This window comes from Osmerus eperlanus, chromosome 8 (assembly GCF_963692335.1).
Source record: "Osmerus eperlanus chromosome 8, fOsmEpe2.1, whole genome shotgun sequence".
NCBI classification, from domain to species: Eukaryota; Metazoa; Chordata; class Actinopteri; order Osmeriformes; family Osmeridae; genus Osmerus; species Osmerus eperlanus.
This window is the reverse complement of record NC_085025.1, coordinates 3,446,051-3,470,497: the sequence shown is the minus strand read 5'-3', so window position 1 is coordinate 3,470,497 and position 24,447 is coordinate 3,446,051. Positions and strand designations below refer to the sequence as shown.

Here is a 24,447-nt window from a genome sequence, read left to right as displayed (position 1 = left end):
TCATATTTTGTCAATTTGCACTTTGCCCTTGTTTGTTTTCAACAATCTGCTTTTGTATGATTGCTACATTGATTGCTATGTTTTCTGTTATCTCTATATGAAAGAGAGATTTCTAAAGCGGAACATGGCGTTGTCTGTTTCTTTTTTTGTTCTACAGAGATGTTGAAGGAGTTGAACCAACAGCGCAGAGCGAAAGAGTTTACAGACCTGAAAATAATTGTTGAAGGCAAAGAGTTTGAAGTCCACCAAAATGTTCTAGCTTCCTGCAGCTTGTATTTCAAGGACCTGGTGAAAAGGTTTGCCTTCCTCTCCGCTCCCTCCAGCTGTTGATCCAATCTGTTCTTTTCGTAGGGCGCATTTGTGTCGCTTTCTTTTCCCTCCCCTCTCTCTCTTGCAGGTGTGTGAAGATTTTGGTTCCTATCACAGGGCCAGCAGCCATACCTTCCTCCTCCCGCTCAAATGAATGTATCTCAAAACGGAGTAGAGGTTCACTCTCGTCTGTACCTTTCCTCCCCATGTAGAGAACATTAACCACGTTTCCATTTTAATAAGCAGTGAAAACGTTCCATGACTGGGGCATCTTTAAAAAACTCACTGTAGGGCTGTCACTTCAGAGAAACACTGTGTGCCCCGGCTGGTCATTTGCCAAAGCTGTGATGTCTTATATGGGTATGGGCGAGTTGTGTTTTCTCAGCTATCTTATTTTATGTGTGCACATTTCTTTTCAAATGCTAATGATCGGAGGTTTAGCGTAATGAAAGGATGGGAATGGCTTTAGAGTTGCGAGGAAAAGGACAAAGAAAAAGACGCCGCTTACTGAAGCGCTGCTTTCTCACAGGTTAATGCACCCTCCATTAATATATTCATTTGAACTGGATCCAAGTATTGCTAAATTTCTCTGTCGCTCATATTATATTGTGTCTCTAGGCTGCTTGCCTTCCTTAGCTATGTTTGAGTGTGTGTGTGTGTGTGTGTGTGTGTGTGTGTGTGTGAATGTGTTAGACAGAGTAAGACAAAGTGCAATAGTTTCTGTCTGTGTTTTGAGTGTGTATATCTTCCACAGCTTGAATGTGTGTGTATGTGCACACCTTCCCTGTGTGTGTCCTCTCTTTTTCTATTATTTTGAAGGGAAAACCCTCTCCCTAATGTCCTCATCCCTACTTCAGATCCTTGCAGGTGTTTTTTCGACTTGTTTGAGAGCCCCCTGGAACCGATGGTGCCCCCCCCCCGCTCGCAGAGATAGCAGAGCAGAGCGCCTGGTTGACAGACAGACAGACAGACAGTACAGTCGCTAGCTGCAGCTCTAAAGCCTCGGGGAGCATGCCGCTTGCCCTGCAGCCAGGCCGTCGCCCTTGTGAGCTCATCAGAGAGAGCAGCACGCTGCTTATCAGCTGCGGCGGCGAGGCGGCGAGGCGGCGAGGCAGCCATGCCACGCTTTTCACTCTCACAGATACGCTTGTTCCCCCTGAATGGGGAAGCTCGGCGACAGCAGAGAAGGGGACGAGCTCTTTAGAGACACAACAGTCACATAGTCACATCTATACAGAGAAACACTCATCTCTCTCTCTGTCTCTCTCTTTCTAAACACACACACGCGCACACACACACACACACGAGCAGTGCTCATGACCTTGCCGATACCACAGAGGACCCTGGTAGATGTTGTCATGTTTGGAGAGACTTGACAGCCCCATGCTGGTCAGGCTGTCAATCACATGGGCTTGGCTCTGTTCCTTCTTCAGGCAGGAGGGAGTTAGGTTATGCATAAAGGTTTTGTCCCCAGAAAGACACAGACTCCCAGAGGAGGCAGGGTTTGACCAGCCTCAGAGTTCATCTGCATCTCTCAGCCTCCTGTCTGGATTTTCAGATTTTCGTACCTGTTTAATTTGGCTGCTTGATAGAGCACATTCTCATTAAGTGAATAATTAATTGTAAAACTCCCTTAATTTGTCATCATAACAGGCCTTTTCTCTTTTGAGATTAAATCAGAAATAGAATTTTCTCATTTAACTGCAAATTTAGAACAATATGTCATGACTGTGTTAGACTAATTATGAATTGTATAAAACGTCAACTGTATGCCAAGATAAAGTTATAATAATCCATCCTGGCAGACAGAATAGAAATACCCCCCATGTGTAACTACTGTTCAATTCATAAGACTCGCATAGAACTGTGTACTCTTTACAGAGAGAGAGAGACAGATTAAGGAAAGGGAGAGAAGAGAGAGAGAGAGAGAGAGAGAGAGAGAGAGAGAGAGAGAGAGAGAGAGAGAGAGAGAGAGAGAGCTTTGTGTCTCAGAGGTGTCGTTCAGTCAGTCTCTGGCATGTGCAGAGCTGGGCAGAGCAGAGGGGTTTGAGCCTGTCAGTGAGTTAGGGCCTCTGTGTGCCGTTCAGGTCACTATCCAGCGTGTCTGGAATTATGCTGATGCAACACATGGCCCCCTGGCCGTCCTGCTCTTTATGAGGTCAAACGAAAGAGAGAAACGCCCACCTCACGCGCTCTCCCAACCCTCGCTGTGCTGCTCTAGGAGGTATTCACCACTGCTGAGACACCTTGTCAGCACCTCATAAACTAGGAGTGTGTCTCTGCGTGTGTGTGTGTGTGAGTTGGGGTATGGTGCAGGGCTATAATTCTCCCGTGTTATCCAGGCAGCCAGCCATCACTTAGAGAGAGGGTAGATATGGGTACGAGAGTGCATCTCTGCTCATTTCCCCTGAACTCAAAACACACACACACAAAGTCAGACACACAGATACACACTCACACAGACACACACTCACACAGATACACACGTAAGAAATTAAAGTCTTAATGGGCACATATGCTTCGCTAGTGCCCCATGAAAGAACTAATAACGTAAATTCTTGTTTACATTTCGAAAATTATTTTTCATTTAGAAGGCTTATCTTGTTTTCCTATCATTAGTTGTTAAATAAATAGCAAGGAAATATCACAGCACCGCGTTTGAACTTGTTTTGCCATTTTTGATCAGTGGTCTTAATTTGAGCTGCTGTGAATGTCAACTTTTTAATGTCTGTTTAATGTCAGGAATATTTTTGAGTTCTGCAGATATAGTGTTTCATATACCGTCAAAATGCTCATCACTTACTTCTTCAAGGAAAAAATCTGTAACATTTGATAGATGTTTTGTTCAGGAACAAATGAGGACTAATACCAGCTACAGATAAAACTATGATGATAGAAATAAAAACTACATTCAGTTTAACTGCTCACATCCATAATTACATCAATTTATGCAAATCATTTCCTCTCTATTCCTATGGTTGTAGAGCACATTATTATATTTGGATAAAAATCTCTCTCTCTCTCTCTCTCTCTCTCTCTCTCTCTCTCTCTCTCTCTCTCTCTCTCTCTCTCTCTCTCTCTCTCTCTCTCTCTCTCTCTCTCTCTCTCTCTCTCTCTCTCTCTCTCTCTCTCTCTCTCTCTCACCCCGCCCCCTACATTTGTCTTCCTCCCTCTCTTTTCAAAGTATACTTCTAAAAAGAGCTCACAGTTTTTATGTATTTGGCTCCCAATGAATCCAGCTTGTCAAAGACTGGCCAGCTGTATCGTGCTACCTGAAGGATGTAATACGGCTCCAGAATGTGCAGGCACGGTCGCACTCACCCACCAAAAAAGCTATTACCTTCCCCTTTAGAAGCCCATGCACAGAGCAGAGAGACAGATCACCCCTAGTAATTCCATTTTACCCCTCAGGATTTTCAATAAGTTTGCTCTGTACCCCTTAAATGTATGGCCACAGCATCTGCAGCATGCTGTAATGTAGACGCACACATACTCTGAGCTGTCTTGACACACACGCTCATGGTATTTGTTCCACTCTCTCTCTAACCAACCCTCTCCTTTGACCATGCCAACAACAACAGCTCTAAAACACTGTTGAAAAATTCGAGCTCCTTTTCCTTACTTCCCTCTGTCCCTCCTTCCCTCTGTCCCTCCTTCCCTCTGTCCCTCCTTCCCTCTGTCCCTCATTTTCTCTGTCCCTCTGTCCCTCCTTCCCTCTGTCCCTCCTTCCCTCTGTCCCTCTGTCCCTCCTTCCCTCTTACTCTCTCTTTGTCTCCTCCCTCACCTCCCCCAAAGACGCAGAAAGAGCTAGACAACAGTGCCAAAGTCATTTCAATGTGCCTTCTGGACAGTCATGGCAGTAGACACTATACATAGCTTAGATCCCTCTCTCAGCTAAACCTGCTGTGGAAGGCAGTGGTTTGGTGGCATATCTTTCAGGGTTTAGTTCTAAAATGCTATGAACTCAGTTCATGATATTCTCATGGTTTGAGCCAGTGAATATTAATGGCAGCGTTCATATCCCTTCCAGTGACCACCTGCTAGTGAGTGTGTCTCAACTCAGTGAGAAGCCCCTCTGTCACTCTCTCAGTCGGAGAACCACAGAGCCCTTACGCTGACAAACAGGCACACACAAAACTATAAACTACGAGTGCTGTGTGAACCAAATGAGCACACTATGTTAATTCCAGGGCTGGAGTTCTCTTGTCGAAGACGGAGTGAATACATTTGTATTATGTCCCATGAAGTTTATTTCTATTTGCAAACTTCCTCTATGCATACAGAGTTATGTAGAAATATGCATATGTGTGTCTGAATAGGCCTTTTTACAAAACATTTGAATGTTTGTTTTTTTGTCTGTCGTTATGCTGAGGGACACGTTAGTGATCTATGTATGTCACTTCCTCTCTCGTTCAGCTCGCCTCCCATCTGACAGACCACTCTGAATTGAAAACTATTTTTCCTGGGGATAAAAAAAAAATCTTAAACAAAATGTATCTGACTAAATCTCCTCGCTGTCATCTGCTTACCTCATTTTCTCTCTCTCTCCCTTTCTCTTTCTCTTTTTCTCTCCTCTCGCTCCCGCTCTCTTTATCATCCTGACAAACAAGTCTGCAATCAGATGCAGCATAAATACATCCACCTCTCTCTAAATAGATGGAAAGTCATTTCCATAACAAAAGTGCTTTAGACAAAACAAATTGCCACTCCAGCCGATTCCGATTGCACTAATTGACCTGGTTGATGAGCATGCTCTTGGTTTATTTTTACCTTTTTTTATTTCCTTCTCTTCTCTTCCCCACCTCCTCCATCGCTTAACCCTGGACTAAACCACCCACCCCCCCCCCCCCACACACACACACACCCTTTCTCTATCGTAATACTGCCACTGCAGAAGCTTAGGGTGGAGGGAGAATAACACTATGTGGATTTTTTGCTTTGCAGGAGGACAGAGCACCAATGCCTTGGTTTTCACAGCCTATGTCCATCCAGAGATAAAAAACCATTGTCTTATTTTTTTTGCATTGTCCTTCTCCCCCCTCTCACCTTCTGCGTGCGCTCTCAATGACGACTAATGTCTCAGTTCATATACAGGCAACTGGTGATTATTGCAGCGAGGACAAAGGCTTTGTTTAGGTGTGGTGGAGGTGGTTGGAGCGGGGGGGGGGGGGTAGGATCGAGCGGGGGGGGTGGAGCTCTTATTTAAAAGAGCCAGGCGTAGTTATGGAACAACCCCCCTCCCCACCCTCAGAAGGATGGCTGCTGGCTCCCTGTGGAAGAACCAACTCCCTTCCTCCCTCCCTCTCTCCCCTCGCTCCCCACTAACCATTCTGTCCATTTGTCTGTCTGTCTGTCTTGCGCTGCCTCCGAGTCTGATTGCGACGTTTCCAAAATCTGACTGATTGTGATGTTGGCGGAAAACACCTCTCAAACCCACCGAGAAACAAACACAACATCATCAGCTAGGCACTGTGCAAAACTGAGACAAAACAGCCACCATCCATCTCAATACACGCTAGTTTTCATATTGTTTGTGTCCATAGCCGCAGGGGAAAAGACACAAAAGGCTACCCTGTGCATTCTTGGGCATTGATTCCATTTATTATGCCCTTGAGTGGATTATTGTTTCACATGGGACATTAAACATCGGTGGTGAGCTGTTACCCAACTCTCGTCCGGCCCCTGGGGACCACTGACATAGGAACTAATCATGGCTACTTGATCCCCATGATGTCACTATGCTCTCGGCCTGTGCAGCCCCTCCACGCTCAGCACATCCTCCATTACAGGGCCGCATTAGGGACGTATCACATTCCTGCGCTGCGCCCGTCCATGCCTCCCCAGCCTGGCGTTCATTACGGGTTAGGGTTGGCGGTGTTGGATGTACAGCACGCTTCACAGCAGTGTTATTGTCACGGGCACAGCCGCAGCTATCATCACAAGACAACTGCTGTAGCTAACTGTTCGTCATCCATCACTGTCTACATCAGCCCCCACTCCCCCCCCCCCCCACTCCCCCATCTCTCTCTCTTCTCACTCTCCCTCGCTTTCTCGCTCTGTCTGCCTCCGGTCCACATATAACCTCTGTACACAGTATGCATGTCCATGTGATATCTATGCATACATGAAATTGTACATGTGTCAAAGCATGCTTTTTTGAATATTATTATAATTTTTTGTTGCTTGCCATGATAAGACAGAAAGCAATAACTTGTGATCCCCCCCCTAATCCTTGTTTTTCGAGAGAACGCTTTGTTTCAGATGCAGCACTAGAAATGTTTATCCTACAAATCTAGTCTAATAAAACGCTAGAAACCCTCTTTATCTTCCCCTTTCTACCTTACTTTGCATCTTATGGTGTAATCTGTCCCTTCCTCCCCCCTCGTGCCACCCCAGGTTGGGTGTGAGTCGAGGCTGTGTGCAGCCTGTAGGTGTGTGGCTGGCTTGCCTCTCAGTCTTCCTAATGCCTCTCTCTGCCGTGATTGGTCTGCCAGGTCGTCAGGGGAGACGAGGAGCGGGGACAAGCTGGAGCTGACCATGAGCAACATTGGAGCTGACGTCCTGGAGCTGCTGTTGGAGTTCGTCTACACGGGCTCGCTGGTTATTGACTCGGCCAATGCAAAGACGTTGCTGGAAGCGGCCAACAAGTTCCAGTTCAACACCTTCTGCAAAGTCTGTGTGTCCTTTCTAGGTATGTGGAATCCAGCGTCCACGTCCCAAGTCTTTGTGTGTGTGTGGGTGTGTGTGTGGGTGTGTGTGTGTGGGTGTGTAAAAAGCATCTTGTCCAAAGCCTGAATTTCCTGGCTGTGTCTGGCATCAGGTCCCTCGCACCCTTTTTGTCAGGTGTCCAGAGCTGGAAGGAATCCTGCCAGAGTAGAGAGGGACGATTTGACTTCCTAACAGCTTCCACTGGCCACCTCTCTCCCCCACCTCCACTGGCCCCCTACCTCCACTAGGGCCCCAGCCTCCCCTCCCTACCTCTCTCCCCCACCTCCACTGGCCCCCTACCTCCACTAGGGCCCCAGCCTCCCCTCCCTACCTCTCTCCCCCACCTCCACTGGCCCCCTACCTCCACTAGGGCCCCAGCCTCCCCTCCCTACCTCTCTCCCCCACCTCCACTGGCCCCCTACCTCCACTAGGGCCCCAGCCTCCCCTCCCTACCTCCCTCCCCCACCTCCACTGGCCCCCTCTCTCCCCCACCTCCACTAGGGCCCCAGCCTCCCCTCCCTACCTCCCTCCCCCACCTCCACTGGCCCCCAGCCTCCACTGGGCCCCCAGCCTCCCCTCCCTACCTCTCTCCTCCACCTCCCTCCCCCACCTCCACTGGCCCCCTCTCTCCCCTACCTCCACTAGGGCCCCAGCCTCCCCTCCCTACCTCTCTCCCCTACCTCCACTAGGGCCCCCTACCTCCACTGGGCCCCCAGCCTCCCCTCCCTACCCCTCTCCCCCACCTCCACTGGCCCCCTACCTCCACTGGGCCCCCAGCCTCCCCTCCCTACCTCTCTCCCCCACCTCCACTAGGGCCCCCTACCTCCACTAGGGCCCCCAGCCTCCCCTCCCTACCTCTCTCCCCTACCTCCACTAGGGCCCCCTACCTCCACTGGGCCCCCAGCCTCCCCTCCCTACCTCCACTAGGGCCCCCTACCTCCACTAGGGCCCCAGCCTCCCCTCCCTACCTCCACTAGGGCCCCCTACCTCCACTGGGCCCCCAGCCTCCCCTCCCTACCTCCACTAGGGCCCCCTACCTCCACTGGGCCCCCAGCCTCCCCTCCCTACCTCCACTAGGGCCCCCTACCTCCACTAGGGCCCCAGCCTCCCCTCCCTACCTCCACTAGGGCCCCCTACCTCCACTGGGCCCCCAGCCTCCCCTCCCTACCTCCACTGGGCCCCCAGCCTCCCCTCCCTACCTCCACTGGGCCCCCAGCCTCCCCTCCCTACCTCCACTGGGCCCCCAGCCTCCCCTCCCTACCTCCACTGGGCCCCCAGCCTCCCCTCCCTACCTCCACTGGGCCCCCAGCCTCCCCTCCCTCCCCCATGCAGAGGCATCAGGACACACCAGAGCACATTTATACAAAGGTCAGGGAACAATTGTCAGCTAAATGTCAAATCTGCTGGCGAGAGTGATGATGGAATCCATGGATACTAGAGTGGATCAATACTCAGACAAGGTTAGGAGCAGGGAGGGGGGGTCTCTGTGTGGCGGCCTGGGCTGGGGGGGGGGGTGATGAGAGGGGACCCTGGGGGTAAACTGGGAAGCAAATGGGTAGTCATGGGTTTTAGAGGGTCAAGGGACTAAGAGTAACTCCAAATGTCAGGTTTTGCGTACCATTTAATAGAGCTGGCTTGGGATGCGAGTAACACTGTGAATGTTTGGGCTTCATCAGAAGAATAAAGGTCAGCGGGAGGAGGGGGTGTAGGGTGGGGGTGTTGACGAGGAGATGGTGAGGAGAATCGGCCCCCACATATCGATTTGTTTTCCTTGTTTCCTTCCGAATATATGGACTTGTAGCTCAGAAGCAGAAAACAGGAAAACCATTTGTAACTCAGGTCCGCTTCACTATCAAAACGTCAGAGGGTTCTAGCTGGACGTGATACATGACATCTGAGAGCCTTACTGAGGAAGGAGCACAAGTACAGTCTGTCCTTGAACCGAGAGAAGAGAAATTGATACCATGTCAGAGATATTGAAGTGTACTCTGCAGTACATTTTTTTACAAATGTACTGCAGAGAAAAAGCAAACAAACATTTGCTTGGCCTAGTTTTGGCCTGGTAGATGACCAAAAAAAAAAACCTGGAAGGAAACTTAAAACTTTGAAGGATCTCAAAGAACACTCTTCACCCACATACAGCATGTTTTTATTTTAGATTTATTGAGGTTCCAATTAACACAGAGCCTCATCAGTTATTGAAAGTAAAATCCACTCATTGAATGATGGTTGGCATGGAATAGAAACTCCAGTTTTGGCTTCAGGGTTTGCCAGTAAATCTCCAGAACTGTAAGTCCAATGTATTTGGTGCTGACCTTCAGACCATAGTGGTGGGGCTGGTCTCCCACTGTGTTGAGCCTGTGGTGGGGATTTACAGCCAACAGAAGCTACAGTCAAGGCCTGGTATAAAACGACACTGGTTCTCTCTCTCCACCTCTTCACTGGGTTTATGGGCTGTTACACACTCACGCATGGATTCACATACGCACGCACATGCATCTGCACACACAGGCACGGACACACATTATGCACACTCAGACACACACATACAGAGGCACGCATGCACGCATCTCACACACTCAGACTGATGTACTTACTGTCCACACACACACACACACGAACACAGCCATTGAAGTAATCTGCACAGTTATGAACACCGTGACAAAAAGAATAAAAACACTACAATGTGGACGGATCAGTGTCTGTTTTTCCATTTATCTTCACCATCGTTTTTAGACCCAAGTCTGTCTTTGATGCACATAAAGCATGGGTTTATTTAGCGTGAGCTTTTTGTTGTTGTGGTTAGCTGACCTTTAGTGGGGGATATTTGTTTTGGGAAGACTCTGGGCTTATAGATGAGCAGTCTGGTGATAGTTCACTCCAGTGGCTGCTGTTTGATCAGGCTTCTCACTGTGGCCACAGCTCAGTCTGGTGTTTGTGAGTGCATGTGTGCTTGTGTGTGTGAGTGCCTGTGTGCTTGTGTTTGTGAGTCCATGTGTGCTTGTGTGTGTGTGTGCATGTCTGCTTGTGTGTGTGAGTGAGTGAGTGCACTGCTGATCTGTATTCCAGTAAGGTGCCTGTTTCCTATGTATGGGCATGGCATATTTTGTGTGTGTGTGTTTTTGCTGGGATGGTCGAAGCCTTTAACTGGCTGAGCTAATCCCTGCTAGGTCTCTCCAGCCTGCTGCAGTTCACAGCCTGCCACCTGGGCTCTGAGCGATCGATTCCCCTTGTTGTTTGTCCCTGGAGCTGTTTGAGTTATTACACTCTCTCCCCAGCCTCAGATACACACCCCGATAGACGACCCGTCGCCCCCCTGTCGCCCCCCCCGTCGCCCCCCCGTCGCCCCCCCCAGCCCCATCTCTCAGGTCCCCTTCTCCCAGGCCTATGATCTTTTATGGATGTGTGAATGATGGCTTCTTTCCTCCTCTCCCTTTTCTCTCTTTTCTTTTCTCTAATGCCCCCCTCTCTTCCTTTACCTCCCTCTCTCCCTCTACCCCTCTCGCTATCTCTCTCTCTCTCTCTCTCTTTCTCTCTCTCTCTCTCTCTCTCTCTCTCTCTGTCTCTCTCTCTCAACCGCTTTCTCTCTCGCTTTCTTCCTCTATTGTCTTCCCTCTCTTTCTCTCTCTCCCCCCCCTCTCCCCCCCCCTCTCCCTCTCTCTCTCTCTCTCCCCCCCCCCCCCTCTCTCTCTCTCTCTCTCTCTCTCTCTCTCTCTCTCTCTCTCTCTCTCTCTCTCTCTCTCTCTCTCCCCATCTCCAGAGAAACAGCTGACAGCAGGAAACTGTCTGGGCGTGCTGGCCATGGCTGAGGCTATGAGATGTACAGAGCTCCATAATATGGCCAAGGCCTTTGCCCTGCAGAACTTCCCCGAGGTGAGTACCGACCTGTCCATCCAGACAGGGTATTGATTGACAAGGATGAATACTGATTTAGTCACCTTGAATATCAATAGCATGAATGCGAAAACTACATCCTGTCATCTGAACAGCATAGTAGCGTGTATGTGTTCACATTCGCAATAATGAACGACTTCAAACCATCATGTGTGTGTGTGTGTGTGTGTGGCAGGTGGCAGGGCAGGAGGAGATCCTGAGTGTGTCTAAAGATGACCTGGTGGCGTACCTGTCCAACGACAGCCTCAACACCAAAGCTGAGGAGCTGGTCTATGAGACTGCCATCAAGTGGATCAAGAGAGACCCTAACACCAGAGTGCAGGTGAGTCATCTGTGTGTGTGTGTGTCAGGGGGGGGGGGGGGGGATCTAGCAGGTGGCAATGGCAGGCATCTTTTCTAAGCCTCCTACAAAACACACAACAGACTCGGTCGAGCCTTACAAAATCTCTGCAGCGGTGTTCCATGTGTTATCCATTGGTGTTCCCTAATATCATCACCTTCAGGATGACAGTAAATACAGAGTGCTGAGTGTCAGCAGCAGTGCCCAACACCAGCCTCCACTCTATTGTGGTCTATACTATATTTACCAGCCACCACCTCAGACAAACTAACAAGCTGCTATGGCTGTCTGGCATTCACGGCCATCTCCTCCCCGCCTGAATAATTACATCCATCCAGTGGAGCTTTATGGATGTTTCCAGAGGAGGTGAGGATGAATAAAGCGTATCTATTCCCAGAGATGTGTATTGACACTGACTGTAAAGTACTGGAGGTCACACCTCGGGCACTGAGGGGGATTGATTAGGTCTCAGGGTCGCGACACCAGCAGGGTGCTCTGCCTCGCATATGAAAAGGGGTTATGGATCGGAGATGTTTGGTGGTTTGGCAATTAGGAAGACGAACACTGAACGCAGAGGACATTCACACACTCATTTAGGCGTGTTTAAAAAAGAAGGTGAGAAGATTGCCTGGTTCAATTAGTCCAGTCCATCACTCGAAGCATTGCTCATTTAGAAGGGTGACTTCTCATGAAGATCAATGAGGTTAGAAGCGGGCGCCTCTGGTGCCATCTTTAGTGATGCTGTCTACAGTACAGTATAACTGCAGTAATTTTTCTACCGTATTGGCAGAAGACGTCACTTCACCGCAAGGCATTTAGGTAATTGTTTGAATTAACGTTTTGACTAAACCTGCATTAGCTCTTTGTGACCCTGCACTCATTGTTGTGGCAAAACTTCACAGAAAAGTTAGCCTTTCAGCCCTTAAGACTTCAAGTTCAAATCTTTTATTGTCAGGTACACAGAACAACACAAGGTCAGACTGGGCACTGAAATTCTTAAGACAAGACAACGCAAGCACCTGGCATAACATAACTTATCATAACATATAAGTACACAGAACATAATTTACATCTATGCTAAGCTTAAATAAGTAAAACTTCCTAAATATACAGATAACAATAAATAATACACTATACTAACCCTAAATACTAAAACTAAGACTTCTCATTCAGCAAAGGATGTGAGGCCCTAGAGAGAGATATAATTGAGCTGTGTAGAACCGTACAATACAGAAAAATCTGAATTATATCAAAGTGTGTGAGTGTATGTGTTTGTAGCTCTATCTGTGTGTGTGTGTGTGTGTGTGTGGCTATACTGTATCTGTATGTAGCTGTATATGTGTGTTTGTGTGTGCGTGTAGCTGTATCTGTGTGTCCGTATCTGCTTCTCTACTCTTAGCATCAAAGGCCCTCCGTCCAGACAGTTGAGCTTAGCAGCAATCTCACAGTCTGTTGGAGGGGTGGAGAGGTGAGCCCTTTCAGAACAGAAAACAGACAGAAGAGGAATAGACAGAGTTTTTTTTCTACCTTCTCTCTAAACAAACATCAAACCCGGAGGAAATTAGATCCATCTGTCTCCTTAGAGGGAATCTCATATTCAGGGCTGGATCTCTCAGCCTTGTGCTGTGACATCAGGGGAGTGGAGCCGCCAAGGAGCTCCCCGGCCGATGGCTAATCTCTGATCTGTGTGTGACAGGAACACTAACCCCAACCCAGGAGGAAACACAGAAAGAAAGTCCAAATAAAGAAAAAATAAGGAGAAAGAGTTGGGGAGGAATGAAACGAGGGAAGAATATACTTTCCAAAATAGAAACTTGAGCCGAGAAGTTAAACGTATCTTCTCGGTCCACCACAAGCTCATTTTCACCTCGTTCCCCTTCCTGTCCAGTTGACTGGAACAGGAAGTCAGCGGAAATTGTTCCCCCGGAACCTGTGACATTTTTTAATAACACGTCAGAGCTGATTGTCACAGTGCCGAAGCTCCCTGCAGGAGAGGAAAGGCTGCTAGCTGTGTTTGTGTGTGTGTGTGTTTGTGTGTGTGTGTGTGTGTTTGTGTGTGTGTGTGTTTGTGTGTGTGTGTGCGTGTACAATGTTGTGGGGTGTGGAGCACTTCTGAGGTCTTAGTTTCTGTGTGTACTGGGCTGTCTCTAACGTGAGCCAGCGAGAGGGGCCAAGGTCTGATTTCCAGCCTGATTCAGAGCCTTTAATCGTCGATAACAGACTGTTTCCTCTTCGGTGTTCAAGTGTGCCTCGAGAAGGTCTCTGTCACGGGGTGAGCGCAGAGGGTGGACCCAAACACAAGGAGACAAACAGGCAGGATCAATGCAAACAGAAGACTTTACTTCGAAACAGGAACACGGCAGGTATAGTCACTTAGCCACCAATAACAAACAACAAGGACTGGCAAAAGGAGCAAACATATATACAGGGCAGGGTAATTACAAATGGACAACCATATGGTTGAAACAAGAGACAGGAAGTGTTGGGAGCAGGAGAGAGACAAGACCAGGACCGGATCACACACCTGGGAAACAGACAGAATACTAGGGCAGGGAAAACCAGGGCCTCAACTAAACAACTAAGACTCCTATAATGTATTAATATTACAGCTTTGTCAGCGATTAGAATACAGTATGAGTTTAAAAGAATATCAAACACAGTCTTATCTTTGATTCTCGTGTCATATATGCTTAATATTACCGCACACTGAATGTTGTTATGATTGTCATGTAACTGGGATGCTAAACCAGCAAGTTTTTATGGGTTCCTAGACAGGTAGCAGCGATGCTAAACTGCTTTCATCTGGTATTAAGCTCATGAGGTCAAAGAAATGTTTTTCAACTCTCTGGCCACCACCCAGATTCATCGTTGCGTCATTACAGCCTTTCCCTCACCAACTGATGTAAATACAGCAGTGGAATATAGCAGGCTAGCAGCTCAGTTAGCTGTTAGGAGGTGCAGAGTGAGAGATCTGTCCTCACATTCACCCACACGCCGCTGTGGCGAGACTGGAGACACACAGCTCCAATTACAACATACACCCACTCATCCTTCTTATCTAGTTCTCTCTACTTCTCCTTTTCATTTCTTATCTCCCTCTTTCCCTTTCTTTCTGTCTCTTTCTCTCTGTCTCTGTCTCTGTCTCTCTCTCTCACAACTACTACATCATATTTCCTGGTGACTTCTAACCAGCTGGGTGACTAGGAGTCACAAAGCAGAGTGATTAATTGGTTATTTTGGACGACCCAGACTATCATTACTGCTAAGAAGGATCTTCAATGCTGGATTTACCTGATGTGAAGGTCAGATTCACAACTCAAATTAAATCTGTGTTAGCTCGACAAAAGAAACCATGGTTGTTCTGGCATTTAATGTTTCAGAACCAATTTAAAGTTTTTATTAATTTCCTAGACTTTTTGTTAAAGAAATTTCTTCGTTTCGTTTTCCAGGAGTTGTGTTATTCTTGGTGAAAGCGCTTAAAAAGAAAATAAATCTTCTTTTGCAGATGAGTTTGAGTGCCAATTGAAGGTCTACCTTTTCGAGCTTATCCAATATCACCAGAATGAGTCAATGCAACTGAACAGGCAGATAAAGACAGATCCTCTCTATACAAACCTCTCGACACCTGGGTGTGTTCTTTTAAAATGCATAGATAATGTACAGTATGCATAGATAATATACAGTATGGGTGGATAATGTACAGTATGAAGAGACAATGTACAGTATGCATAGATAATTTACAGTATGGGTGGATAATGTACAGTATGAAGAGATAATGTACAGTATGGGTGGATAATGTACAGTATGCATAGATAATTTACAGTATGGGTGGATAATGTACAGTATGCATAGATAATGTACAGTATGGGTGGATAATGTACAGTATAAAGAGATAATGTACAGTATGGGTGGATAATGTACAGTATGCATAGATAATTTACAGTATGGGTGGATAATGTACAGTATGAAGAGATAATGTACAGTTTGGGTAGATTGGAACTCACAGCAACAGTGTGAGAGAACCCCTGATGTGAGGGAGATGGCTTGTGAGTGAATGAGTGAGTGAGTGAGTGAGTGAGTGTGTGAGTGAGTGTGTGAGTGAGTGAGTGCAGTCATGCTGACGGTGCAGTCCTTAAACAGCCTGCACCCACCAGTGGAGCTTTGAGGGGCGGTCGTAGTTCACTGTGTTCTCTCCCTCCACCCATAATATCGCTCCATCCGTCCTAGCGCACACACACACACACACACACACACAATAGACATGAATGATGAGCACACACACACACACTCTAGCTAAGCTAAGCGTGCAGACACATCTCTGAGGACCAAGCTGCCTCTGGTCTGGCTGTGTGTGGTCAGTCTAGGTGAGCAAATGTTAGTGTTGATAGACTAAGCACGACTATACGCTCCAGTGAGCGAGCCGGGCATGAATTAGAACACATGTGCACCGTCTGGATACACACACACTGACTCGCAAACACACACACACACACACCTGCGGGCTCATAATATAGGCTTTCACCATATACTCCTTTGTTTGTAAGTTCCAGTCTTTTTTCCTTTTGAAAGTGCTGATGCGTGTGTGTATGTCACACAGGGCTGTGTTTGAAAGAGCAGTTCCACTTACCAGTCCATTTTTCACACTGAAGCAGGAGAGCATTTCTATCTGTTCAAAGGATAGCAAATAAATATGAGCGTGCAGGTATCATTTGTATAAAGGCAGCGTGGAGCTCAGAACACACACACATACACACTACTGTAGGTCTGTTCTGACAGTAGTGAAATGAGAAATCCTCAGAGCACATTTGTCATGTGTTAGTCCAGGCAGTCCCCTGGCTGTCTGACAGATCTGAGAAGCACCCATAGACACATTATCCCTCAGACACAACACAGACCATTCACTTTTTAATGTGTGTGTGTGTGTGTGTGTGTGTGTGTGGGTGGGTTTGCGTGGGCGTGTGTGAATGTTTGTGCGTCCTTGACAGTCTTATGATGTCTCTGTCTTTCGGCATACTCAATAATATTCAGTCTGTGAAAAGTTGCCATTGTTGAGTGGAAGGCTTTGTGTTTGTATATGGATTGCATGGTATATTTACATGTGTATAAAACAGTATATATTTCGGGAGGGAGGGAGAGAGGGGGGGTGAGAGGGAGAGAGAGGGATTCATCTTGTTTAACAAAAAGATGAATGGTAAAAAGGCTTGTGTTAAATCCCTGACTTTCATTCAGATGGTAGACAGACAAAGAATGGGAGGGATGGAGTTGAAGAAAAAAAAAAGTGAGGAAGAGAAATATAAAAAGAGAGAGAGGGCCATGGGAAGTTGGTGAGAATGAATCTGGACTAGTGTGGGAGAGAGGCATTGTCTTCAGTGTAGGCTTATACACACACACGTCATCTAATTCCCTTACTTGATTACCTCATAATACATATTAAGCGAACATACATGTAAACAAAAATAATACACCTAGAAACATGTCCTAGCAACACCCAGCAACATGAATGTCCTAGATACAAAAATACAAAAATGTTGCTTGGTAGTACTGCTCCAAGGTCAGATGTACAGCGCCGTCTCAGAGCCAATCAGCACTCCTCCTCTCCTCTCCTCCCTCCCTCCCCACTCCCCTCCATCTCTGCTCCCTCTCTGCTCCCTCTACTCCCTGATCTCCCTGCTGCATGTCTGGACGCAGCTTTTCACCAAGAGGAGCTTCGTAAAGGGAACCCCTGGAGCCCAGCGTCTGAGGCATGTCTGGACGCAGCACATGACATGGAGGCCGTTATTAGTGTAACCTCAGGAGTGAACCAAACACACAGGGAGAAACAGAGCTTTACACCCCCTACTCACTGCCAAACTCCTGGGGGACAAGTGTTAGAGGAAGGGATGGATGGGTGGAGGAAGTGAGAAATGAAAGTATGTTGCAAGTGTGGGAGTCTTGTGGGAGGATAGGATGAGTTTGGATTAGTCACTAGATTCTCTTGAAAGCATGGATTGTGTTGCCTTTAATACTGACAATACAATCCACACAATCTGCACTGTGCTCAAATCTACTGTAGCGGGGTTTGCTCGTTTAAGATTAGCAATACTTAATTTATAATAAAGTATGTAGTTCTTGGGGGCACCACCTCTTATTTGTTAAAGGGACAGAGGAAACCTTATTGAATAATATTGAATAATAGCCTTCGTAATAATCAGTCTAATCTTAAGTAGTGAATTCTATGAAAGTAGAGCAGATGGGATAACGCGAGTATTATAAATAATGATTTATTTAAGGAAATGTAATTATAATGAACAAATACCAGAGAAGTTATAGGTTAGTTGAAAGTGAGTTGAGATGAACTGTATAAAGTAGGTCCTAAACTATGATGAGGGTTGGTACAAGATGGTAGGTTGAGAGCGCGTGGGGAGGGGGAAGGGAGAGAGAGAGATAGGCTTCTGGAGAACAATGGGAGAGTATGTTAACTAATCCTAACGAAAGTTAGGTTAAATCATTTGCAAACTAAAATCAAACGTAACAATTTAAATCACAATATGCCAATGTTCACAAGTAAGAAATGTAGCAATATCGCAGTTACTGTTGTCAGTTTGAAGAAGAAGAGTCAAAGTTCCGTTCGTCGTTGTCAAACGGTTAGAGCAAAGGAATCTTTCGTTCAAGTTCCTAGTGGTCCAGTGAGTTGCTGATTGAGAAGGATAGGTCAGATGTGTCGCGAACACTTCCGGTGAATCCTTGCGAAAAAGCCCGGATTGCTTGTGCGTCAAGGTTTTATAATCCTTGAGAAAGGGGGGTATCCTTTTGGAGGTGAACTCTTTGATTGGTCAGTTACTCCCACCTGGGCGTCCATCCTGAGATTGACGTATGGGTGTGAAGTGGTTGATAACTTTTCAGAGTTCAGCTATTTCAAATGTCCATGTATTGCTTATACTTCGAACTATAACAATACAACATTAATAAATGGTTTAGTTTGTAGATTAGAATCATTTTGATATCAAGATTGACTGATTTATCATAACAGGAAAGGAAGTTACATTAAAACATCAAATTATATCAACACAGCATTAAAGGGAAAGCATACATTATAACACATCACTACTGTCATTGAAATAGTGTCCATGAGCCATGTAGTCCTTGAGAATATGTTTGTAAATCCAGAAAAGTTAGTTCTTCCTTAAAATCCTTTGTCTCCATACTGTAAGGCCATTTTGGTCTACCTTCTGACCCCATGCTGGGCCAGAAGCTTTGAAGCTCCTGCTCTGGAGATAAGGACAAGGGGGAAAACCCCCTTTCTCCTTGTCGGGGGTAGGGGAAAGGTGTGATGGTACGTGGTTTGTCTGTTGGCTCTGCTACACTACATACATCTTTGATACGCCCTACGTAGGAGGAAGAGTCAGGGATGGAGGTGGAGAGAGAGAGAGAGAGAGAGAGAGAGGGAGAGAGAGAGAGAGAGAGAAAGAGAGAAAGAGAGAGAGAAGGTGAACAGTGGAGGGGGTCTCTCTCCCTAGACATCTTTCTTTCTCCCTCTATTTTTGCTCTGTTCTTACTTCTCTCTCCCTCTCTCACACAAGTCAGTGAGTCGGGAGGATCTGAATAATTCAAGCCTCCAATGGTGGCAGGATGCTTTGATAGTCTCTTCGTTGTGTTTCCTGTGCAGAGGTCACAGCTGGCCACTGGCTCCCTTTAAACCCAGCAACACCAAGTACACGAAGCAAGAATATATCCTGTTGTAACAGAGGGACAGGAAGCACAACTCCAGCTATTTTGCCAGGCATATCAAAAGCGATTCGATTACGTATTAAAACGGATCGATGGATGGTGCTAGAAGATGGCGAAGCTGATCCGGAAGTGGAGGGCAGCTGGAATGATCCGGAAGTAGAGGGCAGCTGGAATGATCCGGAAGTAGAGGGCAGCTGGAATGATCCGGAAGTAGAGGGCAGCTGGAATGATCCGGAAGTGGAGGGCAGCTGGAATGATCCGGAAGTAGAGGGCAGCTGGAATGATCCGGAAGTAGAGGGCAGCTGGAATGATCCGGTAGTAGAGGGCAGCTGGATTGATCCGGAAGTAGAGGGCAGCTGGAATGATCCGGAAGTGGAGGGCAGCTGGAATGATCCGGAAGTAGAGGGCAGCTGGAATGATCCGGAAGTGGAGGGCAGCTGGAATGATCCGGAAGTAGAGGGCAGCTGGAATGATCCGGAAGTAGAGGGCAGCTGGAATGATCCGGAAGTAGAGGGCAGCTGGAATGATCCGGAAGTAGAGGGCAGCTGGAATGATCCGGAAGTAGAGGGCAGCTGGAATGACGGTTTGGAGGGTTGTGACCTGGAAACCCGTGGGCGCACAGACCTTCGCTTACACTCTGAATATCCCTGAACTAGACTTTTGTAACAGTCTGTTCCACACGGTCATCGGACAAATACACACACGGACATTTGATCTTCCCTGCAGCGGCTCGTAGAGAAACACCTGGCCCAAGCTGACCCAGATAACTCATTAGGGTCGGGATAGGTCAGCAGGTTGCTGCTATTCCAGGATGGTCTTTATAGGTTGATAAATGCTGGGAGTCCAACACAACTTCGACTCAGCTCCTAGAACTTCTGAATGTGTGCAGTCAGTACTTTTGATGGGTCTCAAGTCTCACCGGTAGCAGCCCAATGTGTTGCTCTTTACCAATTCTGGAAAGGGACAGCCAGTATTTGTTATATTGAGTTGTTGGTATTGAGTTGTTTGTTTGATATACTTTTGGGTAAACAGTGTGTTTGTTAGGAAGAAGAAACAAACTGCCTCCTTAAGGAATGTCCACATAAAAGAAATATCAACAGACATCACGCCTCTCCTCACCTATCCCCTCTTCTCCCCTCCTCTCCTCTCCTCATCCCTCCTCTCCTCTTCTCCCCTCCTCTCCTCTCCTCCCCTCATCCCTCCTCTCCTCACCTCTCCTCTCCTCTTCTCCTCTCCTCATCCCTCCTCTCCTCTTCTCCCCTCCTCTCCTCTCCTCCCCTCATCCCTCCTCTCCTCACCTCTCCTCTCCTCTTCTCCTCTCCTCATCCCTCCTCTCCTCTTCTCCCCTCCTCTCTTCTCCTCATCCCTCCTCCCCTCTTCTCCCCTCCTCTCCTCCCCTCATCCCTCCTCTCCTCATCCCTCCCCTCCTCTTCTCCTCTCCTCATCCCTCCTCTCCTCTTCTCCCCTCCTCTCCTCCCCTCATCCCTCCTCTCCTCACCTCTCCCCTCCTCTTCTCCTCTCCTCATCCCTCCTCTCCTCTTCTCCCCTCCTCTCTTCTCCTCATCCCTCCTCTCCTCCTCTCATCTTCTCTCCTCAACTCCTCACCCCTCCTCTCCTGTCCTCTCCTCACCCCTCCTCTCCTCTTTCCCCCTCCTCTCTGATCACATCAGCTGAAGTAGTGTCTGCCAGCCTAACAGGATGTAGCAGCCCTGGACCCCAGGTGTGCTGGTTAGGAAGATGCTAAGGCAGAGTGTCAGCTTGTTTATTGTCTCTCAGTGATGCTCCAGCTCTGTGTCGGTGTGCTCTGGGAGAGAGGGCTGGACGGAGCGTAGCTCCCAGCCCAGGGTGAAGGGTCAGCCCCTCTCGGCTGCAGCCCTGCTGTACTGGGGATGTTCATAGCATTTAGCATTGACAAGGATGAGAGTCCCTCGGGGGTACAGCCCGGTAGACACACGCACACACACACAGGCGTGGCAGCCATGGACATCGGTCACTATGGCAACCAATGTCAAACCAGCACCTGTCTCTTGTGTGGTCACACACACATACGCCAAATACACCACACTCATTATATACACACACACACACAAGCACCACCCCCCCCAACACACACACACTAATAGAGACACACACACACACTAATGCTCTACCTCACTGTCTGGTTTTCTGTCAGATCCTCCCATTAGCTTGACCAATTTTATTAGGTTTCTTATTTTTCATCAAAGTGCATCAGTGTTTTCCTTTATTTATTTGAAGCCTGTGTGAACTAATCATTTGCATAATATAGATGTATTATGAGACCGAACAGAGTTGCATTTCTACCATGGTCTGTCTAAGACACAGACATGAAAGTAGTTGTTGTGTATGTGTGCTGGGGCGTATTTAGTGATTTACTATCTCTCTTTTCTTGTTTGCTGCTTATCCAGCTTTGAGCTTTCCAGGAAATCTCTGCTTGTTGTTGGAACGGATTTAAATCTGCAAACAGTAATTTAACATACCCTTTTTTTTTATCCTCCGTTTTTCCCCTCCTTCTATCCATCTCTTCCTCTCCTCCATCCCTCTATCCTCCTCCCTCCCTATATCCCCTCCTCTCCTCCATCCCTCTATCATCCTCCTCTCCTCCATCCCTCTATCCTCTCCTCCATCCCTCTATCCTCGTCCTCTCCTCCATCCCTCTATCCTCTCCTCCATCCCTCTATCCTCCTCCCTCCCTATATCCCCTCCTCTCCTCCATCCCTCTATCATCCTCCTCTCCTCCATCCCTCTATCCTCGTCCTCTCCTCCATCCCTCTATCCTCGTCCTCTCCTCCATCCCTCTATCCTCTCCTCCACCCCTCTATCCTCTCTTCCATCCCTCTATCCTCTCCTCCATCCCTCTCTCCTCTCCTCTCCTCCCTCCCTCCCCCCACCCTTCTCCAGCATGTGTCAGAGTTGTTGGCGGTGGTGCGTCTCCCGTTCATCCACCCGTCCTACCTGCTGAACGTGGTGGACAGGGAGGAGCTCATCAAGACGTCAGAGGCCTGCCGGGATCTGGTGAACGAGGCCAAGCGTTACCACATGCTGCCCCACGCACGCCAGGAGATGCAGACTCCCCGGACCAGGCCTCGGCTCTCCGCAGGTACGCACACACACACACTCTCACTCACACACACACACACACACACACTCTCACTCACACACACACACACACACTCTCACACACACACACACACACACACACACACACACACACACACACACACACACAAGAGCAATGAAGGACTTCTCATGTTCTGTGTGGGGATACAGCTGATGTGGCAGGTTATCTGTCTGGCATGTCAAATGTCTGGTTATAACATTTTATAATCAGATTAAATATATTAGATTCTTCCTGGAGGCATGTCAAGCTTAGCACCCGTGTCAAAATCTTACAAGGAGCTGTGCTATGTGTGAGCCAAGTACAGTCTGGTGGACTACAGCCAGTCAAAACAGTGTCCCAGGGTTTCTGGGCATCTGAACTCTGTGTGTTTTACAGTAGGCCCACAACATAAACATCTCCTTCTGCCTACTAAACACCAGCTGGGCCCATTACGGTCATTCCTTTTATTCCAAGCAAGCGGCCAACCATTCACTTTCCACCCATTCACTCTCAATGGCATTCTATTTGTTTACATCATTAAATCAGATATTTATGGAAATAAGTGTCCTCTGCCGAAAAAGTAAATTGCTTTTGGCCATTACATTTTCCCTCTGGTCGTCCAAGACTGTGGTCTTTCTCCCAGTAAAGAACCGTCTAATTACTGTGTGTGAAACGTTCAGGACTTAGCACGGACAAGCGCTCCACCCAGCAGAACTTATTTTCTGCTTGGCGGAATTAAGGTAATTGCTAAACAAACGCTGCTTTATGGTGTGGGTGCTTTACTGGGCTGTCCCTCTGTTCTGGCCAAGGAGTGCTTGACGGCAAACAAAGAGACAGGGAATGATGGCTGTGGTGGTTTAACGGCTGACGTGTTTAACTGGGGGAGCAGAGAGTTGTTGGGCTCCCAGGGAGAGATGCAGGTTTTGTTACCTGTGGTTGACTTGAAGCCATTACTCATAAAAACCTCACCACTCAATCTGCTTCCATTTGCTTAGGGAGATTTTATTTCAATCAACTTTCTATAAACCTCCCATCAACAACATGTTTATACTGTATCCATAATGCATGGCCAGACTTTATTCTCCACACACTGTTTAAAACAGTTCAGAAATACACACATTTCTGCATCTTAATTTAATTCATGAAGTCCCAGAACCAGATGGTTTGAAGGAGGGCAGAGTGAAGGAGTTTAACTAAGTTTGTCCCCTCCGGCCACAAACTGATCTGACACTTTAGCTGTGCTGTCTGAATCCTTAGTGTGTTTGTCATTCAAGCTGCTTCACTCTGGGCGTCTGGTAGCAGCTGTGTTGCTGGTAGAGTTTGGCCATATGGTGATGTGTCTACCAGGCTCCACGATGCACAGCGGGGGGGGTCAGTCAGGTGGAAGGACAGGCTGAGAGACGCTCCACACCAGGGGAGCCGAGGTCCGGGGGGGCCCCTGGTCCCGGAGCCTCCGTCTGAGGGACGGGGCTGGGCAGGCAGGAGGAGGACAGGAGAGGGGAGGTCAAGTAGAGATGGAAGTAGGAAGGCAGAAAGAGGCTGAGAGGAGCGGGTTACACAGGAGCAAAGGGCAGGGAAGAAGGTAATTGGAGGGAAGGATTTTCTTCATTTTTTTTCATAAGGGAGTTTAATGCACAGAGGGAGATTGCTTCGTGACATGTGCTTAACTGTGTGTGTGAGTGTGTGTGTGTGTGTGTGTGCATTTGTGTGTGTAAATGCACAGACGGGGCACCACCTGAGCTAGGAAGATAAGTCTTTCAAGCGGAAACAGAAAGGGAAACGGCGTGATGTCATCCGTGAGACACTTCTTGCTGAGCGCACTCAATCTGTGAACCTGCATGTGCGTGTGTGCATGTGTGTGTGTATGTGTGTGTGTTTGGGGTGTAAAGCCCGATGGGTTGAGTTCCTCTCAGCTGTCTCTGTCACCAGTTCACCAGACCTCCACATCCCTCATCTCTCTCCTTCCTTCTTCTTCACCTCCTGCTCCCTCCTGCGCCGCCCCTCCGCACAGCTCATCTGCATCGTGCTATCCAGTCAACCTCTTCCCAATCCACTATACTGTATCCATGATAATACAAGTATGTACATTGGATTTCCTGAATGGGAAATCAGGACTAATACTAGGCCCACAGGCCAATGAGAGTGTCTTAAAGAGGGGGCGTGTCTAATACGATCTCAATTAACCCATCAGCCATTGCTTAAAGTCTTTGGCAATTAGCTTGTAATTGGCTAATTATAACATTCAGATGTGCATCTGATGGATTGTCATTAGACATCCATAGACAAACACCATTTGTGCCCTTCTCGGGGGCGTGGCCACATTAAGCCACGCCCCTCCGTGTGTATCAATGAGGCTTTGGCTGTTGTTGGT

The 24,447-nt window shown here is 47.7% G+C and overlaps 1 protein-coding gene across 1 annotated transcript in view; it reads left to right on the top strand.

Moving 5' to 3' along the window:
- LOC134025066 (kelch-like protein 29) overlaps nucleotides 1-24,447 on the top strand; it is a 107,086-nt gene that overhangs the window by 49,481 nt on the left and 33,158 nt on the right. Inside the window, 5 exon segments of the mRNA XM_062467885.1 lie at nucleotides 158-296; nucleotides 6,804-7,000; nucleotides 10,778-10,890; nucleotides 11,087-11,233; nucleotides 21,878-22,076. Of these exon segments, the coding sequence (XP_062323869.1) occupies nucleotides 158-296; nucleotides 6,804-7,000; nucleotides 10,778-10,890; nucleotides 11,087-11,233; nucleotides 21,878-22,076 (795 nt within the window).